Here is a 21,687-nt window from a genome sequence, read left to right on the forward strand (position 1 = left end):
ATCTAAATGCCATCTATAAAACATTTTATAAAAATTTTCTCTTAAATTTTGTGCTTGCGTAAATTTTACATTTCTAACCCATATTTTTTCCCAAGTTTCCATCATTATTGGTTCCTGAATATTTTGTGCCCATTTTATCATGCAATCCTTAACTAATTCCGTTTCTGAATCTATTTCTATCAATATATTATATAATCTTTTTATATGCATTTGGCGTTGATCTCTAATTTGTTTTACCAAATTTTCCTCGTTCTACATGATACTGATTCTCTGATCTTCTTTCCATCTAGCTTGCAGCTGTCCATACTGAAACCAAGTTTGAATTATCCTTTCTTCTTTTAATGCCTTTAAGGACTTTAACTGCAATATACCCCCTTCCATTTTAAGAAGCTCTTTATAGGTAATCACCTCTTGCTTTTGTTCTACAGTTATATTCTCTATCGCATGTCTGGGTATTGCCCATATAGGTATCTTATAATTTAACTTATATTGATACTTTTTCCAAACTCGTAACAAGGCATTCCTTAATATAAGGCTTTTAAAGGTCTTATCCACCTTCTTATCATATAATAAATAAGCATGCCAACCATATAACAAATCATATCCTTCAATATTCAATATTCTTTCTTCTGTTGAATTAATCCAGTCACTAATTATTGATAGGACAGCTGCTTCATAATATAATCTTAAATTAGGCATTTTAAGACCTCCTCTTTCACGTATATCTTGCATTATTTTTAACTTTATTCTAGGTCTTTTCCCTGCCCAAACAAAATTATTAATACCCTTCTGCCATTCCCTCAGATTTTCATCTTTCTTGAGTATTGGTATCATTTGGAACAAAAATAGAAACCTAGGTAGAACATTCATTTTTATTGCTGCTATTCTTCCCAACAGAGATAATTGTATTTTTCCCCAATTCTCCATCTCTTTCTGTATTTTTTGCCATAACATTTCATAATTATTTTTATATAATTTTACATTTGAGGCTGTGATATATACCCCTAGATATTTAACCTTTTTTACTATTTCAAATCCTGTTAGTCTTTCTAGTTCTTTTTGCTTTGCCATCATGTTTTTAGTTATTATCTTTGTTTTTTGTTTATTTATTTTAAATCCAGACATTTGTCCATATTGGCTAATTATATCCATTAAGCCTATAACTGATTGTACTGGTTGAGTTAAAGTAACAACCAAGTCATCTGTGAATGCTCTTAGTCTATAATCATGATGTCTAATTTTAATTCCCTTTATTTTATTTGACCCTCGTATTTTATTCAATAAGAGTTCCAAAGTTAAAATAAACAATAATGGTGATAAAGGGCATCCCTGTCTTGTTCCTTTTTCAATTTTAAAAGTTTCTGTTAAACCACCATTAATTATTATTTGTGCTGTTTGTCTCTGGTATATTGCCCTAATAGATTGTGTAAAATACTCTCCAAACTGCATCTTTTCTATTATTTTCAATAAAAATTGCCAATTCAATCGATCAAATGCCTTCTCCGCATCCAAAAAAATAAGCGCTGCAGGGACTTGGTTGTTTCTTTCCAAATATTCCAATAAATTTACAATTTGTCTTACATTACATTTCATTTGTCTCCCACTTATAAATCCAGATTGATCATTATGAATCATTTGTTGCATAACTATCATTAACCTATTTGCTAATATTTTAGCAAAAATCTTATAATCTGTATTTAAAAGCGATATTGGCCTATAATTTTTAGGTTGACTATGATCTTGATCCTCCTTTGGGATCAGTGAAATAAAAGCTGTTCTCCAGGATGGGGGTACATCTCCTCCGGCTTGAATTTTGCTAAATAGTTCCTTAAGCGGTTCCACCATTTCTAATTGCAAATTTTTATAATAAACAGCTGTCAGTCCATCTGTACCTGGAGCTTTACCCCCTTTTAACTGTTTAATTGCTAAAATAATTTCCTCCGAAGTTATTGGTTGGTTCAATGATTTTACAACTTTTTGACATGGTTGTTAAGCGAATCATCATGGTCATTAAGTGACTTGTGCAATTGTTAAGCACATTCTCTTTCCCCATTGATGTTGGTTGTCAGAAGCCTCCCAGGAGGTCACAGATGGCAATCATGTGACCCCAGGGTTCTGCAACTGTTGTTAATACATGCTGTTTCCCAACACCTTAATTCTGATGACATCACCATGGTGACACTGCAGTGGTTCTAAATCCAAGGACCGGTTGTAGCTTAACAGCGCCATTATAACTTTGAACATTCGTTAAATGAATGGTCATAAGTCAAGGACTACCTGTATATGATACGAATACACAATTGCCTTTTGAGCCACTCTTAAAAGGCACAGAGAGACCAACTGAGTGTTTGATAGGTATCTCAAAATTTGAGCCTAGAAATCGGAAGTGAGAACCATGGAATTTGTGTGCCTGCTGGAGTCCTGAAGCCGGCCTGGCCCATCCCTGTGTCTGCACAATGACATGCAATTTTCCAGTCCTTTCCTGACCCCAAGTGCCCTTGAACTGTCCCACTTAATTTCAAAGTTACTTTTCGCCATTTTTCGATGGGAAACACTTAAGAACTGTAACAGAAATAACATATACACTCCTTATGTTGCACTCGGGCTCAGCCAGCATTAACCAACAACATTTGCTTAACAACAATCATGGCAAAAAACGTAAAATTGGGCACAACTCACTTAACATTTGCCTGGCTTAACAATGGGAATTCTGATCCTATGGTAATTATAGTCATAAGTCAAGGACTGCCTGTCCTTGGCTTAATGATCACAATTGAGCCCAACATTTTGCTAAGTGTTTTTGCTAACACTGTTGCTAAGTGAGCTATTTGTTAAGTGAGTTTTATTTATTTATTATTTATTTATTTATTATTGCGATTTATATGCCGCCTTTCTCCCTAGGGACTCAAGGCGGCTTACAAAATGACAAATTCCAATACAAATCACAATGAAATAAATTAAAATCAACAACCCTATTAAAAACAGTTTAAAATTATAACAGTGTATCCCCAAACGGATCAGTTGAGTTGACGAAAGAGCCACGTCTTCAGCTCGCGACAGAAGGAAAGAAGGTCGGGGGCTATCCTGAGCTCGGTGGGCAATCCATTTCAGAGGGTCGGGGCTCCCACAGAGAATACCCTCCTCCTGGGGGCCGTCAGCCAACATTGTTTGGCCGACGGCACCCTGAGGAGGCCGACTCTGTGAGAGTGCACAGGACGGTGGGAGAGCGGCTGGAGATGGTCCTGCAAGTATCCCGGGCCTAAGCCATGAAGGGCTTTATAGGTGAGCACCAGCACCTTGAAATGTATCCGGAGCGCCACCGGCAGCCAGTGCAGCTCATGCAGGAGAGGTGTTACACAGGAGTATCTAGATGCCCACGTAACTACCCCGCGCGGCTGCGTTCTGGACTAGCTGGAGCCTCTGGACGCATCCCAAGGGCAGCCCCATGTAGAGGGTGTTACAGTAGTCCAACCTAGAGGTAACGAGGGCATGAGTGACCGTGGCAAGGGCATCCCGGTCTAGAAAAGGGCGCAACTGGCGCACAAGATGCACCTGTGCGAAGGCCCCCCTGGTTACGGCCGTCAGATGGTCCTCTAAGGACAGCCGAGAATCCAGGAGGACACCCAAGTTGCGGACCCTATCAGAGGGAGCAAGAGTTTCTCCCCCGATCATTAGAGATGGAACCTCCAGATCCCGGGATGCCGGCATCCACAGCCACTCAGTCTTGGAAGGGTTGAGTCTAAGTCTGTTCCTCCCCATCCAAACCCGCACCGCTTCCAGGCAGTGGGACATCACGGAAAGGGCATCCCTAGGGTGGTCAGGGGTGGAGATGTAAAGCTGGGTATCATCAGCATATTGATGATACCTCACCCCAAAACCACGAATGATCTCACTCAGCGGTTTCATGTAGATGTTAAAGAGCAGAGGGGAGAGAACCGATTCCTGAGGCACCCCACAAGTGAGAGGCCTCTGGGAGGATCCCTGACCCCCCACCCAAACAAACTGCAGACGACCAGAGAGCTAGGAGGAGAACCACTGTAAAACAGTGCCTCCTAACCCCATCTCCCCGAGCCGCTGCAGCAGGATACCATGGTTGATGGTATCGAAAGCCGCTGAGAGGTCAAGAAGGACCAGGATGGAGGAACAACCGCCATCCCTGGCCCGCGAGAGATCATTTACTAGGGTGACCAATGCCATTTCCGTGCTGTGACCACGCCTGAAACCAGATTGGTAAGGATCGAGGTAGTCAGTTTCCTCCAGGAATTGAGGGAATTGCTGTGCCACCACGGACTCAACAACTTTCGCTAAAAAGCGAAGGTTGGAGACTGGACGGTAGTTGTTAAGAACGTCAGGGTCCAGGTTAGGCTTCTTAAGGAGGGGTTGAACCACCGCCTCTTTGAGTGCAGCGGGGAAGACCCCCTCCTTTAATGAAGCGTTGACAACAGCCTGGATCCAGTCTCCAGTCACCTCTCTGGCTGCTGAAACTAGCCAGGAGGGACAAGGGTCCAATAAACACGTGGAGGACCCCATCCTACCCATAATCCTGTCCACGTCATCCAGCAAAACAGGCTCAAACTCAACCCAGATGTTTCCACCAAGACTAGCCCCTGTCACCTCAACGGACTCTGTCCAGTCGGAGTCCAACCCGGTCCGAATCTGAGTGATTTTATCTTGCAGAAACTGCAAAATCCTCAGCACAGCCCTGCAAGGGATCCTCCCTCGCTCCCTGATTAAGGAGGGTGCGGGTCACTCTAAACAGGGCTGCTGGGCGGTTTTCTGCAGATGCAATGAGAGTGGTGAAATAGTTACGTTTCGCCTCTTCCATCGCCACAAGATAAGACCTAATATGGGTTCTTAGTTGTGTTCGGTCGGACTCGGATCGGGAGGATCTCCAACCACCCTCCAGGCTTCTTTTCCGACGCTTCATTTCCCTGAGCTCCGCGGTGAACCAAGGAGCCACCCGGGATCTGCGTCGGATCAGAGGCCGCAAAGGCGCAATTCGATCCAGGGCCCCCACCGCAGCCCGTTCCCAGGCTGCGACAAGGGCCTCGGATGAATCGTGAGCTAAGGAGGCGGGAAATGACCCAAGCTCCATCAGGAACCTTTCGGGTTCCATCAGGCATCTGGGGTGGAACCATCTTACCGGCTCCGCACCCCTGTGACGGGGGATGGCAGTGGGAAAGTCAAGCCTAAGGAGGGAATGATTGGTCCATGACAGAGGGTCGATAGATAAAGTCCCCTCCCCACGATCATTTATCCACCGTCCAGAGAGAAAAATCAGGTTGAGTGTGTGTCCTCCAATGTGAGTTGGGCCCTGTACAATCTGAGTTAGGTCCATGGCCGTCATGGAGGTCATGAACTCCCGCACCAACTCAGATGTCTCACCAGCTGACGGCAGGTTGAAATCTCCCACAACTAAAAGGTTGGGTAGTTCCACCGCCAATTCGGCTAAGACATCTAGTAGTGCGGGAAGGGCTGAGGCCACGCAGCTGGGGGAGAGGTACGTGATCAACAGCCCTGACTGAACTCCAGGGTCCCATTTCAAAAGAAGGGATTCACACCCGCCTATCTGAGGAACGGTGACCTCCCTAGGACTGAGACTTTCCTTAATAATTACCGCCACTCCTCCACCCCTCCCCTGGAGTCGCGGCTGGTGAAGTATCCGGAAACCTGGGGGACATAAATCCACGAGAGGGACACCACCCTCCGGTCCCAGCCAGGTCTCAGTGATACAAGCCAGGTCCGCGTCCTCCTCGTCAATAAGATCTCGAACGAGGAGGGCCTTGATCACCACGGACCTGGCATTCAAATATACCAGCCGGAGTCCAGGGCTCTGCACTCCGTCGCCGACAGGGGAGCAGGATGAGCTGAGGGGGCAGGAGAGCGCCCCCGCTTGAACAAAGCGGGGGCGCTCTCCAAGCCCCCCCCGACCTCCGCCTCTCCCGACCATCACAGGGATTGGAAGACCCTCTCTCCACCGAGCCTCTTCGTTCCCTCCCCCTCCCCCCCTCCCCCCACAACCATCCGATGGGCCCAATTGCTGAACCGTAGGAGCCGCCCCCGGCTCATCCCTCACCACCCACCTCCCGGGTCCCCTTAAAATTTGGTTAAAAGTCTTAATTAAAAAAACCCTCAGACCATGCTTAGAAGCATGCCCCCACTCGGGGTTCCAAAACCCGTCCTTGAGGTAGGCCTTCGATAAATCCGAAGGCCATGTCTGCGAGAGGGGGGCATCTCGCAGAGCGAGGAGGGTCACCGAAGTGTAAGCCAGAATAAATACGAGAAGTGGGTGGGAAGACAGCGACAGGGGACCGAGATGGTAAACAAGAGGGGAAGAATAACAAAATAGGAGTAAACCAGGCCGGCATGTCCACCACTCTCTCACAGCGGTGGGGGAGTCCAGAAGCTGCAGCGAATGAATCCAGCGGAACCGGCCGCAACCACCCTCTCACGGTGGTTAGGTGGGGAGCAACCACCAGCGGAGTCATGGAACAGTTCCGAGGAGCATGATGCAGCAGCAGTCCACCAGGACTCACAGCTCTTCAGCCTGTAACTCCATGTCTCTGTCCAATACATCGAGTCCAATGAAGGCAGTAATGGGGGATAAAGAGATGAGGTGTAACACATTGCGATAAGAGAGGAACCAGGGATCAGATGGCAGTACAAAAAGGAGGAGGATGACAAGGTCCCTATAAACAACTGCCCCATTTTACAACCTTTCTTGCCACAGTTGTTAAGTGAATCACTGTTGTTAAAGTTAGTAACATGGTTGTTAAGTAAATCTGGTTTCCCCATTGTCAGAAGCACAAAAGGGGATCCCATGACCCCGGGACATTGCAACCATCCTAAATATGAGTCAGTTAAATTAAATTAAATTAAAATAAAATAAAAATAAAAAAATAAAGTTGCCAAGCATCTGAATTTTGATCACCTGACCACAGGCATGCTGCAACAGTTGTAAGTGTGAAAAATGGTCATAAGTCACTTTGTTCAGTGCTGTTGTAACTTTGAACAGTCACTAAATGAACTGTTGTAAGTCAAGGACTATCTGTATTGTCTGGTACAACTTGGCCAACATCCTTATGGTTTCCTTTTAGTCAACATGGCTTCCCATCCAAACCTCACACCTTCTCCCTGCTGCCCGATTACGTCAACTTGCCTGAGATTGGCTGCAAGAAGATGCTCCCAGCTTTGACTATGGTGGCCACGCCATGGGCAACCATCAAGTGTGTGCTGTGCTAACCAATCATAAAAACTTCCTCATGTCTTGAAATACATCGATTCCTCTTTATCTTTTATTCTCAATGTTAATCTATTCATTTCTGCACATTCTAAAATTTTCTTTATTATCTCTCCTTCCGACGGGATTTTTTCTGCTTTCCAGTTTTTTTGCAAATACTATTCTAGCCGCTGTTATGTGAATTATCAAATATATTCTTTGCGATATTTCTCTGTAGGGAAGCTGCTTGCCCGTGTCATACTGAAGAGGCTCCAGGTGCTTGCAGAGAGAGTCTATCCAGAATCACAGTGTGGATTTCGTCCACTACTGACATGATATTTTCCCTTAGACAGTTGCAGGAGAAATGCAGGGAACAAAGACAGCCACTTTTCGTAGCCTTCATAGATCTTACGAAGGCTTTTGACTTGGTTAGCAGGAATGGCCTTTATAAAATTCTCCCCAAGATTGGATGTCCACCTCAGCTCCTCAACATCATCAGGTCCTTTCATGAGGAAATGAAGGGCACTGTAGTTTTTGATGGCTTAACCTCAGATTCCTTTGATATTCGAAGTGGAGTGAAGCAGGGCTGTGTCCTCACGCCAACTTTATTCGGGATCTTTTTTGCTGTCATGCTGAAACATGCTTTTGGAACTGCAACAGAGGATATTTACCTCCGGACCAGATCAGATGGAAAACTCTTTAATCTCTCTAGATTGAAAGCAAAGTCTAAAGTCCAGCTGAAATGCTTATGGGATTTCCTCTTCGCTGACGATGCTGCCATCACTGCTCACTCTGCTGAAGACCTTCAACAACTTATGGACAGTTTTAGCAAGGCCTGCCAAGACTTTGGACTAACAATCAGCCTGAAAAAAACACAAGTCATGGGTCAGGACGTGGATTCACCTCCCTGTATTACAATCTCTGCACAAGAACTGGAGGTCGTCCATGACTTTGTGTACCTCGGCTCAACTATCTCTGACACTCTCTCTTTAGATACTGAGCTGAATAAACGTATTGGTAAAGCGGCCACCACATTTTCCAGACTTATAAAGAGAGTATGGCTTAATAAGAAGCTGACGGAACATACAAAGATCCAGGTCTATAGAGCCTGCGTCCTGAGCACACTCTTGTACTGCAGTGAGTCTTGGACCCTCTACGCACGGCAGGAGAGAAAGTTGAACACCTTTCATATGCGCTGTCTCCAACGAATTCTTGGCATCACCTGGCAGGACAAAGTTCCAAATAGCGCAGTCTTGGAACGTGCTGGAATTTCTAGCATGTATACACTATTGAAACAGCGACGTCTACGCTGGCTGGGGCATGTTGTGAGAATGGCTGATGGTCGGATTCCGAAATATCTCCTGTATGGAGAATTAGTGCAGGGAAAGCGCCTCAGAGGGAGACCACAGCTGCGATATAAGGATATCTGCAAGAGGGACCTAAAGGCCCTGGGAATGGACATTAACAACTGGGAAACCTTGACTTCCGATCATTCAGCTTGGAGGCTAAAGACGCAGCATGGCTTTCTCCAATTCGAAGAGACACTTGTTCGGCAGGCTGAGGCAAAGAGGCAGTCCCGGAACCAGTGAAATCTGGGCACTGGGCAGGGGACAGAATGTATCTGCCCTCAGTGTGGAAAGGATTGCCACTCTCGAATTGGCCTTTTTAGTCACACTAGATGCTGTTTTAGGACCTCTTTCCAGAGCATGATACCATAGTCTCTTGAGACTGAAGGATGCCAATGAATGATATTTCTCTGGTAGTATTCCCAATAAGAATATCTCTGGTCTTGACTTCCGGTTGAGGCGTGGATCGAGGTGACACGAGGAAGGAGAGCTCCGTATCCCGTGTCGAATTTCCAGTGTTACGGTGCCCGTTACGGGAAAAATCGGTCTTGGGTAGACCGGTAAAGAGAGGGTGACTTTGGCAGAGCTGGTGAGGAGAGGTGCAGTCTCCCGCCGCGCCAAGAAGAACCCTCATTCCGAACACGGAAGAAGACGGCCGACATGGCCGACCCAGAGATCTGACACCCCAAGTGCTAAATCGGGAAGCAAAAGAGTGAGTATGGGGTGAAGATTGGCGGTGCGAGCAGGAGATTAAACGTTAGAAATAGTGCTATAGATAATAACTGCGAGGAGTTGACAAACCCAGAGTCCAGAGGAGCAGCGGAAGGAAAGGGAGACTCGGAAAGGTGCAGATGGCAAACAGCGAGGGGAGCGAAGTGACACAGCGAAACCTGTCCTGTTGGATATATACAGAGGAATAGAAAAGGACGTTTGAAAGAGCGTGTGATCTGAAGTTGGGAGAAGGGAAGCAATTTGGAGCAGGACGTTGGCTTTCCTTTTAATAAAGCTGCACTGACGGAAAAGGACAATATAGGCAACAATAAAGAAGGACAAAAGTAAAAGTTGCAGGATTGAGATCGCCATTTTGGACAGTGAGAGTGAAAGACTTTGAACTCCGTTTTTGGCTTCTGCTTTCTTCTGATCTTATAAAGAAGATTCTATCTCATCTGGATTTATAACAGTTGGTGTTGGAGAGTTACCAGAGGGGGACTAGTGTCAACTACAGTGGAATATTGCACTGATTAATTCTTGAGAAAAAAAAAAATCCCTGTATTTTTATATTTATCTTATATATAATAACTATTTCTATATTTATATATTTATATACTAGTCACTACTATTTAATAACTGTTTAATAACTTACCTACTTAACTATTTAATATTTATAATAATTATAAATTAGTATTAAATATTAATTATTAACTATTTATAAAACAATCAATTTAAACCTTAATCAATTTATATATATAATTGTTTAGCACTGTTTATATGCTATAATATTTTGTCTGTTGCTTTCTTATACATGTTTTGATTAAGATTTTTATCAATATTAAGCTAGTTAGAAAATTAATTAATCTGTCTAGAGATATAATACTATAGTACAAGTTAGTACAATCCTAAACTATCTATTGCACTTATAACACTTTATACTATTTATAGTCTATTGAATAAAAGAAGGACTTTCATTAAGATTAAGATTAAGATACAGCTCGTGTGAGAATTAATCAGAGTGATATACAATAATAGCCTAGTTAAAATACAATTTGTAAGTCATAGATTGAGATTTCATATTTAAATAAAATAGGAATAGAATATACTTAGACTTATTCAAGAACATTAGGAAATAGTAGTTTACAAAACTGAGTTAGAAGCGAATGCTGATTTGGGAAAGAATAGACAGAATTCTAGAAAAACAATACAAAATTTTGAAGGAAATGACATCCACCACAGTAACCACAGTAAAAACAGGAAAGAAGGTCACTTCAACACCAATTGGATTAACGGCTTCCCCAGCAACACAAAAGACCTTAGAAGGGATGTTCTTGACTGAAAGGCAAACTTCCACCATGAGTATGCAGACTGTCCAGACTACATTAGCGACAATACAGGAGACTATGTTAAAAATGCAAGAGTGCTTGTCTAGAAACCATGAGGAAGCTAGGAGAGATCTGGACGAAGTCAAAAAGTCGGTCAAAGAGGATATACAAAAATTAGATGAAAAAATGGACTCTATTCAAGAGATAATACAAAAAAATGACCAAAGGATTACGGCCATAGAAAAAAAAACAGAGCAAACAGAAGAGAAGCTAGAACTATTGGATGAGAAAATGACAGGCCTCAATAAAGACCTTGAGAATACGGTGACACAGAGATGGAGAGAGCGGCATTCTATCTAAGGTTCCAAAATGTGAGAGAACAAGATGAGGACCTAACTCTAATAATGGCCGAAATGATCGCGGAAGCTCTACAGCGAGATAAAGATGAGATTATTAACGAACTGGATGAAGTATTTAGAGTACATACGAACTACGTGAGACAACACAAATTGCCAAGAGAGGTCCTGTTGTGGCTCCGTTACCTGAGCCTGTGTCATCGGCAGGAGAGGACTCCGAGAGTGAAGGAGAGGAGTTGGCAAGGCCTCCCTCTCCAGGACTCTCCTCTCTGGCAATGCCTTCGGTGTCCGCCGAAGGTCAAGAGATAGGCCCGGGGCCAAGCACGTCCACGCAGCCACAGGTGGACAGTAATGAGGGAGATGAGTCTTGGCTGGATCCTCAGCAGCGTCGCAGAGATAAGAGCACACAACAGAAGAAGAGGCATGCCAGAGATTAAGCTGAGTCACTGGACCACACCCCACAGGGTATAAAAGGGGGTGAGGTGGCCATTCAGACTCTGTGACAGACAAAACTAACTACTATCGAGTCACATTGCATCTTTGGAAACATTATCTGCCTTGGATTTAATTACGGACTGGACTTGACAATTCTTGAACTGTGTGTATTTTGTTTATGAGTAAACTCTTGGCAAGCAGCTACTGGGTTGCTGCCAATCCTCTTATCGAAAGAATTTGGTTGTCTGCCAGTTTATTTAACCCCTGGCTGTCTGTTTGTGTGCGTGTGTGAGACGGGGACAGAACAGGTCCATGTACGATTTGTACGGAGGAAAGTCATAGATATTGTCTTTAGAATAACAAAAGAAGAACCAATGTATTACAAACAGAAAGAAATCATAACATTAAAACAAATACCAAAAAGAATTATAGAATGGAGAAAAGACTATGGATTCCTCACGGCACTACTAAACAGAAAACAAATATTATTTCGATGGATAATACCGGAGGGAGTGTTCGTCATGTGGCAGGGGAAAAAGATAAAAGTTGACTCTTTAGAGAAGGCACAAACCCTACACGATCAGGTGATAGAATTAGAAAGAACAAATGGCAGAAGAGAAGAATTGGAAAAGAGAATTAAACCAAAGCAAAGACGAGAAGACCAAGAAACCCCGTGTGAGGAGAGTATTAAGGAAAAAGAAAAAGAAGAAGAGGGGGAAATTTGAGAAGAAGAAGGAGTAACGACAAGAGCACAAAACCAAGCTAAGAAAAAGGACAGGAAGTAAAGGAACAAAAAAGAAAAAGATATGGGAAACCATATATGGAACCCCAAAAGGGTATGGGAAACCAACTATGGAATAACAAAATCCGTAGCATATAAGGAGAACCACTACAAGATGATGTACAGATGGTATCTAGCCCCTGCGAGATTGGTGAGGATGTATGCAAATCTTAATCCAACGTGTTGGGAATGTAAGCAAGCACAGGGAACCTTCTTTCATGTCTGGTGACTTTGCCCCAAAATTAAGAAATATTGGATAAAAATAATAATTTGGATATCAGAAATAATTGCGGAGGATATTGAGTTAGAACCAGAAATTTTTTTGTTAGGAATGCTTAAACAAAACATTAGAAAGGAAAAAAAGTACCTAATATTACATATAATTACAGCAGCTAGGTTAGCCCTAGCACAAGTCTGGAAAACAGATCAATTGCCAACGGAGCAGCAAATAATTCAAAAAATTTACACATGTGCAGAAATGGATAGACTAACGTTGAAATTGAAAGATAAGGAAGACTCACAGTATTTTAAGATATGGGACAGTTGGTATGAGTGGATAAACCAATGGAAAAGAAGGTAAAGTCAAAAATTAGTAAGAAATTAAAAGTAATAATTATACACCGTCATTAAGGAAAAAAAGGAAAATAAGTTTTTGTATATATGTATACTTACAGGTGAAACTCGAAAAATTAGAATATCGTGCAAAAGTTCATTTATTTCAGTAATGCAACTTAAAAGGTGAAACTAATATATGAGATAGACTCATTACATGCAAAGCGAGATAGTTCAAGCCTTGATTTGTCATACTTTTGATGATTATGGCTTACAGCTCATGAAAACCCCAAATTCACAATCTCAGAAAATTAGAGTATTACATGAAATCAATAAAACAAGGATTGTACATAGAACAACATCGGACCTCTGAAAAGTATAAGCATGAATATGTACTCAGTACTTGGTTTGGGCCCCTTTTGCATCAATTACTGCCTCAATGCGGCGTGGCATGGATGCTATCAGCCTGTGGCACTGCTGAGGTGTTATGGAAGACCAGGATGCTTCAATAGCAGCCTTCAGCTCTTCTGCATTGTTCGGTCTCATGTCTCTCATCTTTCTCTTGGCAATGGCCCATAGATTCTCTATGGGGTTCAGGTCAGGCGAGTTTGCTGGCCAATCAAGCACAGTAATCCCATGGTCATTGAACTAGGTTTTGGTACTTTTGGCAGTGTGGGCAGGTGCCAAGTCCTGCTGGAAAATGAAGTCAGCATCCCCATTAAGCTCGTCTGCAGAAGGAAGCATGGAGTGCCCCAAAATCTCCTGGTAGACGGCTGCGTTGACCCTGGACTTAATGAAGCACAGTGGACCAACACCAGCAGATGACATGGCTCCCCAAATCAACACAGACTGTGGAAACTTCACACTGGACTTCAAGCATCTTGCAGTGTGTGCCTCTCCATTCTTCCTCCAGACTCTGGGTCCTTGGTTTCCAAATGAGATGCAAAAGTTGCTCTCATCAGAAAAGAGGACTTTGGACCACTGAGCAACAGACCAGTTCTTTTTTTCTTTAGCCCAGGTAAGACGCTTCTGACGTTGTTTGTTGTTCAGGAGTGGCTTGACGAAGAATACGACATTTGAAGCCCATGTCCAGGATCCGTCTGTGTGTGGTGGCTCTTGATGCACTGACTCCAGCCTCTGTCCACTCCTTGTGAAAGTCCCCAACATTTTTGAATGGCCTTTTCCTGACAATCCTCTCCAGGCTGTGGTCATCCCTGCTGCTTGTGCACCTTTTTCTTCCACACTTTTCCCTTCCACATAACTTTCTATTAATGTGCTTTGATACAGCACTTTGGGAACATCCAACTTCTTTTGCAATTACCTTTTGAGGCTTTCCCTCCTTATGGTGGGTGTCAATGATGGTTTTCTGCACAACTGTCAGGTCAGCAGTCTTTCCCATGATTGTGATTCCTACTGAACCAGACTGAGAGACCATTTAAAGGCTCAGGAACCCTTTGCAGGTGTTATGGCTTAATTAGCTGATTAGAGTGGGACACTTTGAGCCTAGAATATTGAACCTTTTGACAATATTCTAATTTTCTGAGATTGTGAATTTGGGGTTTTCATGAGCTGTAAGCCATAATCATCAAAAGTATGACAAATCAAGGCTTGAACTATCTCGCTTTGCATGTAATGAGTCTATCTCATATATTAGTTTCACCTTTTAAGTTGCATTACTGAAATAAATGAACTTTTGCACGATATTCTAATTTTTCGAGTTTCACCTGTATATACATTATATATACTTTGTTGTTTGTTGATACTGTTGATTGTATTTTAAGGTTGTGAATGTTTTATACAATTTTATTTTTTTAAATCTAATAAAGTTTGTTTTTTAAAAACTAAAAAAAAAAAAAGAATATCTCTGGTCTTAGCTCTATTCGTTGCTGTAGCATTTCCTCTAACCATATCTGTATTTTAACCCAATAGTTCTTTGCTTCTTTACATGTCCACCACATATGGTAATATGATCCCGGCAGTTGATGACATTTCCAAAATTTAGCTGATTTATCTTTGAACATTTTAGCTAATTTTTCTGGTGGCATATGCCCTCTATAAAACATCTTATACAAATTTTCTTTATATGCTGTTGCCATTGTTAATTTATAATTTCTCTCCCATAATTGTTGCCATTTCTCCAATTCAATAGTATGACCAAAGTTTTTTGCCCATGCTATCATTGTTTCTTTTACTTCTTCAACTTCTAATTCAATTCACAATAAATAATTATATAATTTCTTAATCATTTTTTCCTCTGTTCCTGTCAGTATTCAATTCTGATTTCCCCAAATTAAAACCATACTGTCTACGGTCTGCTTCAAATCTTGATTCTATTTGCAATCTTGTATACCAATCTATCTCAATCCCTTGCTTTTCTAACTCTTGCTTTTTCTTCAATTCTCCCCGTTCTGTTAAAATATCCTTGTATCTAACAATATTTCCCATATTTACAATATTTGGATATGTCAAAGCTTCTATTGTTGAAAGCCATATTGGTATGTTCAAATAATGTTTTTCTTTCACTCTCTCCCACGCTAATAACAAACTATTTCTTACATAATGTCTCTGGAAATATCCATGTATCCTTTGTTTTTCCAGCTAGGAACTCGAGACTCCAGGCATGGGTATCACACTGTCTTCTGGTTCTATGGACTGAGTTCAATCATAAAGAGACGCCTTCCTTTGCACATGCTCCCAGATTCAACTCAGTCCTGAGTTCGGTTGGACAGATTTGGAGTTCTCTCTAGTTTAAATTTAGTTTAAATTTAAGGGATAGTGTTTCTGTTTGAAATTTTTTTGTTTTTGTTTTTCTTTTCCTTTGTGTCCCTTGAGTTTTAAAGAGTTTTTCAGCTATCGGGCGCGCGCACTGAAGAAAGATTGTCGTGGGAGGGGGGTTCCTCGGCTGAGGACCCCTTGCTGCATCTGTGCCCAGCCTTTAAGTTATTTTTGTTGCTGTTGTTGGCAGAGCGATAGGCTGGGGGAATCTCAGCTGTTTGGCGGCTAGAAGAAACGGCTGCCATTTTGTGAAGCGCCGAGCCACGTATGGGCTCCAACCAGGCAGTGGACGTCAGGATTCACTATTCCTGCCTTGTGCCCTTACCACCTACCCTCCGAGTCTGTAAGTAGTAAGGAGGGGGGTGGAAGCACCGTTTAGAGGACTTTGGGCATTTTGGCGCCAAAATAGGGCTGAGGAGGCCACCAGACGTGGCAGCCATTTTGTTCCCCCTAATTTTAAAGGCGCGGAACAGCAGCTGCCATAGGGTTTGGGTTCTCGGCCCTCTAGTGCAGTTTAAGCCCTCAGGGACGCACAAAGGAGCCCGGACCCGGGTCCTATTCCCCTGAGGTGAAGAGGAGGCCGGGTCACAGTTTGCTGACCAGGGTGGGGAGGGCCATAGTGCAGTGGTGTGTAGTCTGCACAGGTCTTTTTCCCCCTCTTTTGAACTGGAGAACTAGACTGATTCCTTACTTCAGCTCCACTTCTGATCTACGTATTTTGCCTCAAAGGATCGTTTTTCTTCAGATCAAGTGAGGCTGTTTCATTTATTCTGCAGTTGAGGATTATTCCTTGTAATACTGGTGGAATAGAGATTTAAGGTGTTTTTTCTGGACACAGTATGGAGAGCAGTGGGGAGTCTCCCAGAAGATCTACCCGCAGCACTAATAGTGGCCATGGGTCTAAATCTGGCAGTCAGACTGCAGCAGCAAAGATCAAGGCCAAGGCTATGGCTCTCACGCGCCCAGCAAGAGTGCAGGATAGGGCAGAGAAGAGATTACATGATGCTTTAGAACAGCACATGGCAAAGAGTCAAAAGGCAGCAGCAAAGCGTAGGCATTTAGATAGTTCACAGCCTGCTCAAGATTCTGATTTAGTGGAACCAGGGCCTTCTACCAGTTTGTTAGTGTCTAGAGAATTATCTCCTCCACCCTTGGAAAGGGAGCAGGTAGGGGAACAGGAGCAGAGTCTATCTCCTTCCCCTGAGATGGCACCTCAACCAGAGGGTCAAGCCGCTGGACAGAAAGCTGAGATGCCTGCGATTGTGCAGCAATGGATTGCTGAGGCAGTGCAGGGGGTTTTGCAGCTGGTCAGGCTAAGTCCAAAAGATCACAGCAGAAGAATGTGGAGGTGGTTCAGCCACAGAGTTCTGCTGAACAGGGACCAGCTAGGTCACGGCCAGAATTGGAATCTGAGGTCTCAGTTTCCTCTTCAGAGTCAGAGGGATCAGTAGCAGGTGCTTCTGAGCAGTGGGATCAGGAATTATCTGAGGAAGAAGGTCTGTTACCGGAACAGCCTGTATTCAAGGAGTTGTTTAGACCACATCTTTTTAAGGCTTTGCTCATGAAGTGTTGAGGGTAAAAGTCCCTCTGCATAGTAGGCAACAGACCGGACAGCAAAGAGATACGTTGCTGGTTAAACACACAGATTCTCACAGACTCTGAACAGTGAAAAAAAAAACATTCTTTACTCTTAGTGAAAAAACAAACTTGGTTTCTCAAAACAATGATAACACGTCTTCGAATAATCACTCTCCAACACAAAACATAGTTTGCTTACAGTTCTCTTCAGTCACACACAGTCCCTCTTCAGGAGATCAATCATCAAATAGCAGGAGCAGGAGCTCCTGGGCTTCCTGTCTACTTTTATGGCTGCCTGATAATAGCACAGCCAATCATTCTTCTTATAACATTTAAAGTCACAAACATAGTGTTTCTATATATTACCTACCCAACCGTAGGATAAATATCCAACAGGTTTTGCTCATGAAAGCTAAGGTCATCACGAAGCAGGGTACTTCGGATGAGATGGGGGTTAGATCAGAACAGGATCCAGCAGATTTACTGTTTTCAGAACCGGTTGCAGAAACTGATATTATACCAGGTCCCCAGATGTTTATAGACATGATTAAGAAACAGTGGGATTCGCCAGGAACTCATACCAGCTCCTCTTCTTATGAAAGGAGATTTTATAACACCACTCCTGTTCTCACGGAGCTCCTGAATATTCCGGATGTGGATGAACCAGTGCTAGCTTTGTCCTCTTCATCAGCTGCCTTAGCCGAGCCGGAAGAGGTGCTGAAACCTGATGACCGTAAGTTAGAACAGACTCTTAAGAGGGCTCACCAGGCGGCAGCCTGGGGGATCAAAGTAGCCACGGCAGCGTCCTTCTTCACCAGGGCATCGCTGTTGTGGCTTAAACAGATGCAGGATAGGGTACCGGTTTCAGATATCAGAGCTCATCAGGATTTCAATAAGATAGTGGTGGCAACGGAGTATACAGCTGATGCCACACTGCATTCAGCAAAATTTGGAGCGCGAGCCATCGCATCTACGGTGACGGCTAGGAGGCTCTTATGGTTAAAGAATTGGCAGGCAGATTCCAAGCGTAGATGGCGCTTGGCCTCTGTTCCGTTTAAGGGGTCCAAGTTATTTGGGGCAGCTTTAGATCCCCTTTTATCTGAACCAAAGGATAGGAAGAAGGTTCTTCTAGCCTTATCACGAAAGTTGGACACCCGATCTGCTTCGCAGGATCGGAGGTCTTATTTTCATCCCTATGGGGGAGCAGGTTTCTATAAAGGTCAGAGACAGTTTTATCAAGGCCAGGGCAGTCAAGCGGGACAGTTCCATCAGTCGGGGATGGGACAATCAGATAGGAACAGAGCAGGTCAGTCCAAGCGTTCCTTTCATGGAGGGAATTTGCGTTCCTTTCGCAGATCCCATTGACTGGAGGCTCGAAGCTCCCATTGGTGGCCAGCTAGGCCTTTTTACAGACCAGTGGGAGAAATCCACTACAGATGCATGGGTAAGGGAGACCATCACTTCAGGTCTAGCTCTAGAGTTTCTTGCAGTTCCTCCAAGGGTTTTTGTTTGTTGTTCGAAGTCAAGAGACGTAACAAAGAGAAGGTGTATGGAAACAGCCATTCAGCATCTGATAGACATAGCAGCAGTGGAACCCGTCCCCTTATCAGAACAGGGGAAGGGTTATTACTCAATGCTGTTTATCATACAAAAACCCTCGGGGGGACTGCGACCAATTCTAAACCTGAAGGGCCTAAACAAGTTCGTGAGGTATCGGAGGTTCAAGATGCACTCCCTCCGGTCAATTCTGGCAAATGTTCGGAGGGGGGACTTCTTGACCTCTATCGACCTCACAGATGCATATCTGCACATTCCGATTCATCGGAAGTACAGACAGTACCTGAGGTTTTATTACGACAGCAGGCATCTCCAATACCGAGCGCTTCCATTCGGCCTAGCCTCTGCTCCCAGGTTCTTCACAAAGATCCTGGCAGCATTGGGGGAGGTACTCAGGTCCAAGCCGATTCGTCTCCAGGCTTACCTGGATGACATTTTGGTGTAGTCATCATCTCTAGCTCGGGCAGAGTCGGATCTGAATACCACGGTCCAATGTCTACAGGCTCACGGTTTCTCTATAAATGTAGAGAAGAGCCATTTTCTCCCGACAAATCACCTCATTCACCTAGGGGCGGTTATAGACACCATTCAGTGCCAGGTGTTCCTGTCTCCGGACAGGTTGGAGGACATCAGGAGTTTGACCAGACGGGTGATGGTTGCATCCAGAGTGACTTTAGCACAGCTTTCCACCCTGTTAGGCAAGATGATTTCGTGCATAGAGATTGTACCTTGGGCGAGGTTTCACGCCAGGCCTCTGCAATGGTTCATGTTACCGTTTCAGAGGTCGGGAAGGGCAACATCGGGGATCAAGGTCAGGATTCTGGGGTTGGTCAAAGCATCCCTGTCAGAGGAAAAGCCTCTGAGCATTTTGCTGCAACTAATTGATTGTTTAGTTTGCATGGTTTGAATGAACCAATCAGCACAGCTTCCTGGCTCTGAGTTTCCTGTGCTTTCCAACGGCCATTTGGCCAGTATATAAGTAGCAGCAGGATTACAGCCACAGCTAGAGCTACGCAGAGCTCCTACAGAGCTGAAGCGAGCAGAGAGCTGAGAGATCCTCAGAGAGAGCCTCTCATGCAGACTCTCTGAGAGATGCTGACAGACAGAGAGAGAGCAGCTGAGAGCAGAGACAGCTGAGAGCAGCCGAAAGCCTCCAGAGCTGAGTCACTGCAAAGAGCTGAGTCATTGCCTTGCTCCTGAGAAGACTTGCAGGAGAGGACTGGCAAGCAACACAGAGAACCTCCCACGTTTTGGGATGCAGGCTAGAGCAAATGGACTTTGCTAAGAGGAGAATCTTTTAGGCTGTTGTGATCGACAACAGGAAAACCCCATTACCATTTTAAAGAGACAGAGACTAAAATAATCCTGGGACAGAGTTTATTTACTTTGCAAAGGGCCTTTCTCTCTCTGGAGGAGAAGAAAGACAAAAAAACAACAGATTACATGAGTTTTTATAGTCTTCAGGAACATCAGAATACACGTCAGAATCCCTTGGGAATCAGTTTCAAATCTTACATAACATCTTATATAACATCTCATATAACATATGTAGTACATGATCCACCCTGGAAATTCCCCAATTCCCAACAGAAATACCCCTCAAAAACATCAATTGCGTACTTCCTTTAATTAATGAGGGCAAGTTGACCCAAGAACATATTTCCTGCAAGATAAACATCCTCTCAAGAACACAGGAATTACACAGTTCCTTTCTCATGTTCTTAAATGTCAGCTAAATTATATAATCAGGTTATACAAGGTAAAATAAAGCCTTAACATGATTTTAAAATGGCGTAACTCAGGTTATGCTTTTACAGGAATAATTCTTATATTTCTCACAGCTGTTGATGCCTTTTTTGTAGGTTTGTTTTTATGTGTTTTTGTATTATTAAACTATTTACCTTTTTAAGACTCCTCTCTCAACTTGCATGCTTTTGTGCGTTTGTATGCATATCGGGCCATGGTTCATTCGAACCCAGAACCTCCTTCACAATCCCTGAGCTGGTGGATGTCTGGACGGATGTCACAGGGATGTTACTTCCTAGTACAGGAGAGAGTCACAGTGACCACAGATGCCAGTTTAGTAGGATGGGGGGCTCATTGCCAGCATCAGATGGCGCAGGGTGTTTGGTCACGGACGGATGTCCATGTCAGGGAGTAGAAGGAGTAGACTCGTTTCATTGCCCTTGGCCCGAGGGCCTGTTATATGCCTTCCCCCCTCTGGCACTGCTTCCGAAGGTCATCAGTCGGATTCTTCACTTCAGGGCAGAGCTCATCCTGGTAGCTCCTCATTGGCCACGACGACCATGGTTTGCGGATCTGGTGAGTCTATCGGTCGCACCGCCCTGGAAGATCCCGCCCGACAGGGTCTGCCTCTCTCAGGGACCCGTTTATCACCCAGATCCGCAATGGCTTCACTTAACCGTGTGGAGGTTGAGCGGCGATTGCTTGAAGGGAGAAATTTCACCACAAGCGTGATAGAGACCATGCAGGCTGCCAGGCGACCGTTGACGGCACGCATTTATAACTCCACCTGGCAAACATTCTGTTTGTGGTGTTCAGGGCGGAGGATTCAGGTGACCAAGGCAACAGTGCAGCAGCTTCTGGAGTTTCTGCAGGCTGGGTTGGAGAAAGGGTTGTCACCAGCAACTCTTCGTAGGCAAGTGGCTGCCTTAGCTTCAGTGTTATCGTGTGGGAGGAGAATTTCTGTGGCTCAACATCCTGATGTAAGGATTTTCCTCAGGGGGGCTACTAACTTGAGACCAGCGGTGGTACACCGTTATCCCACCTGGGATCTCCAGAAGGTGTTACAGGCTTTGTCTACTACACCTTTTGAACCACTTAGGCAGGTCCACCTCAGTTTCTTAACATATAAGACACTTTTCCTTGTGGCCATTACATCGGCAAGACGCATTTCGGAGCTTGCGGCCCTCTCTGTGAGGGAAGACTTGTGTATCTTTCATGTGGATAGAGTTGTTTTATGTTTAGATCCGGCCTTCATGACCAAAATTAATTTGTGGTTCCATCGGGCACAAGAATTGGTACTTCTGAA

General features: G+C 44.0%; 1 protein-coding gene across 1 annotated transcript in view; it reads left to right on the forward strand.

Moving 5' to 3' along the window:
* Window positions 1-7,102: 7,102 nt before the first annotated feature.
* QPRT (quinolinate phosphoribosyltransferase) overlaps window positions 7,103-21,687 on the forward strand; it is a 48,746-nt gene continuing 34,161 nt past the window's right edge. Inside the window, 2 exon segments of the mRNA XM_070944351.1 lie at window positions 7,103-7,119; window positions 7,121-7,230. Coding sequence (XP_070800452.1) covers window positions 7,103-7,119; window positions 7,121-7,230 — 127 coding nt within the window.

This window comes from Pituophis catenifer, unplaced genomic scaffold (assembly GCF_029215685.1).
Source record: "Pituophis catenifer annectens isolate HBS135680 unplaced genomic scaffold, rPitCat1.0.hap2 SCAF_5, whole genome shotgun sequence".
Lineage (NCBI taxonomy): Eukaryota > Metazoa > Chordata > Lepidosauria > Squamata > Colubridae > Pituophis > Pituophis catenifer.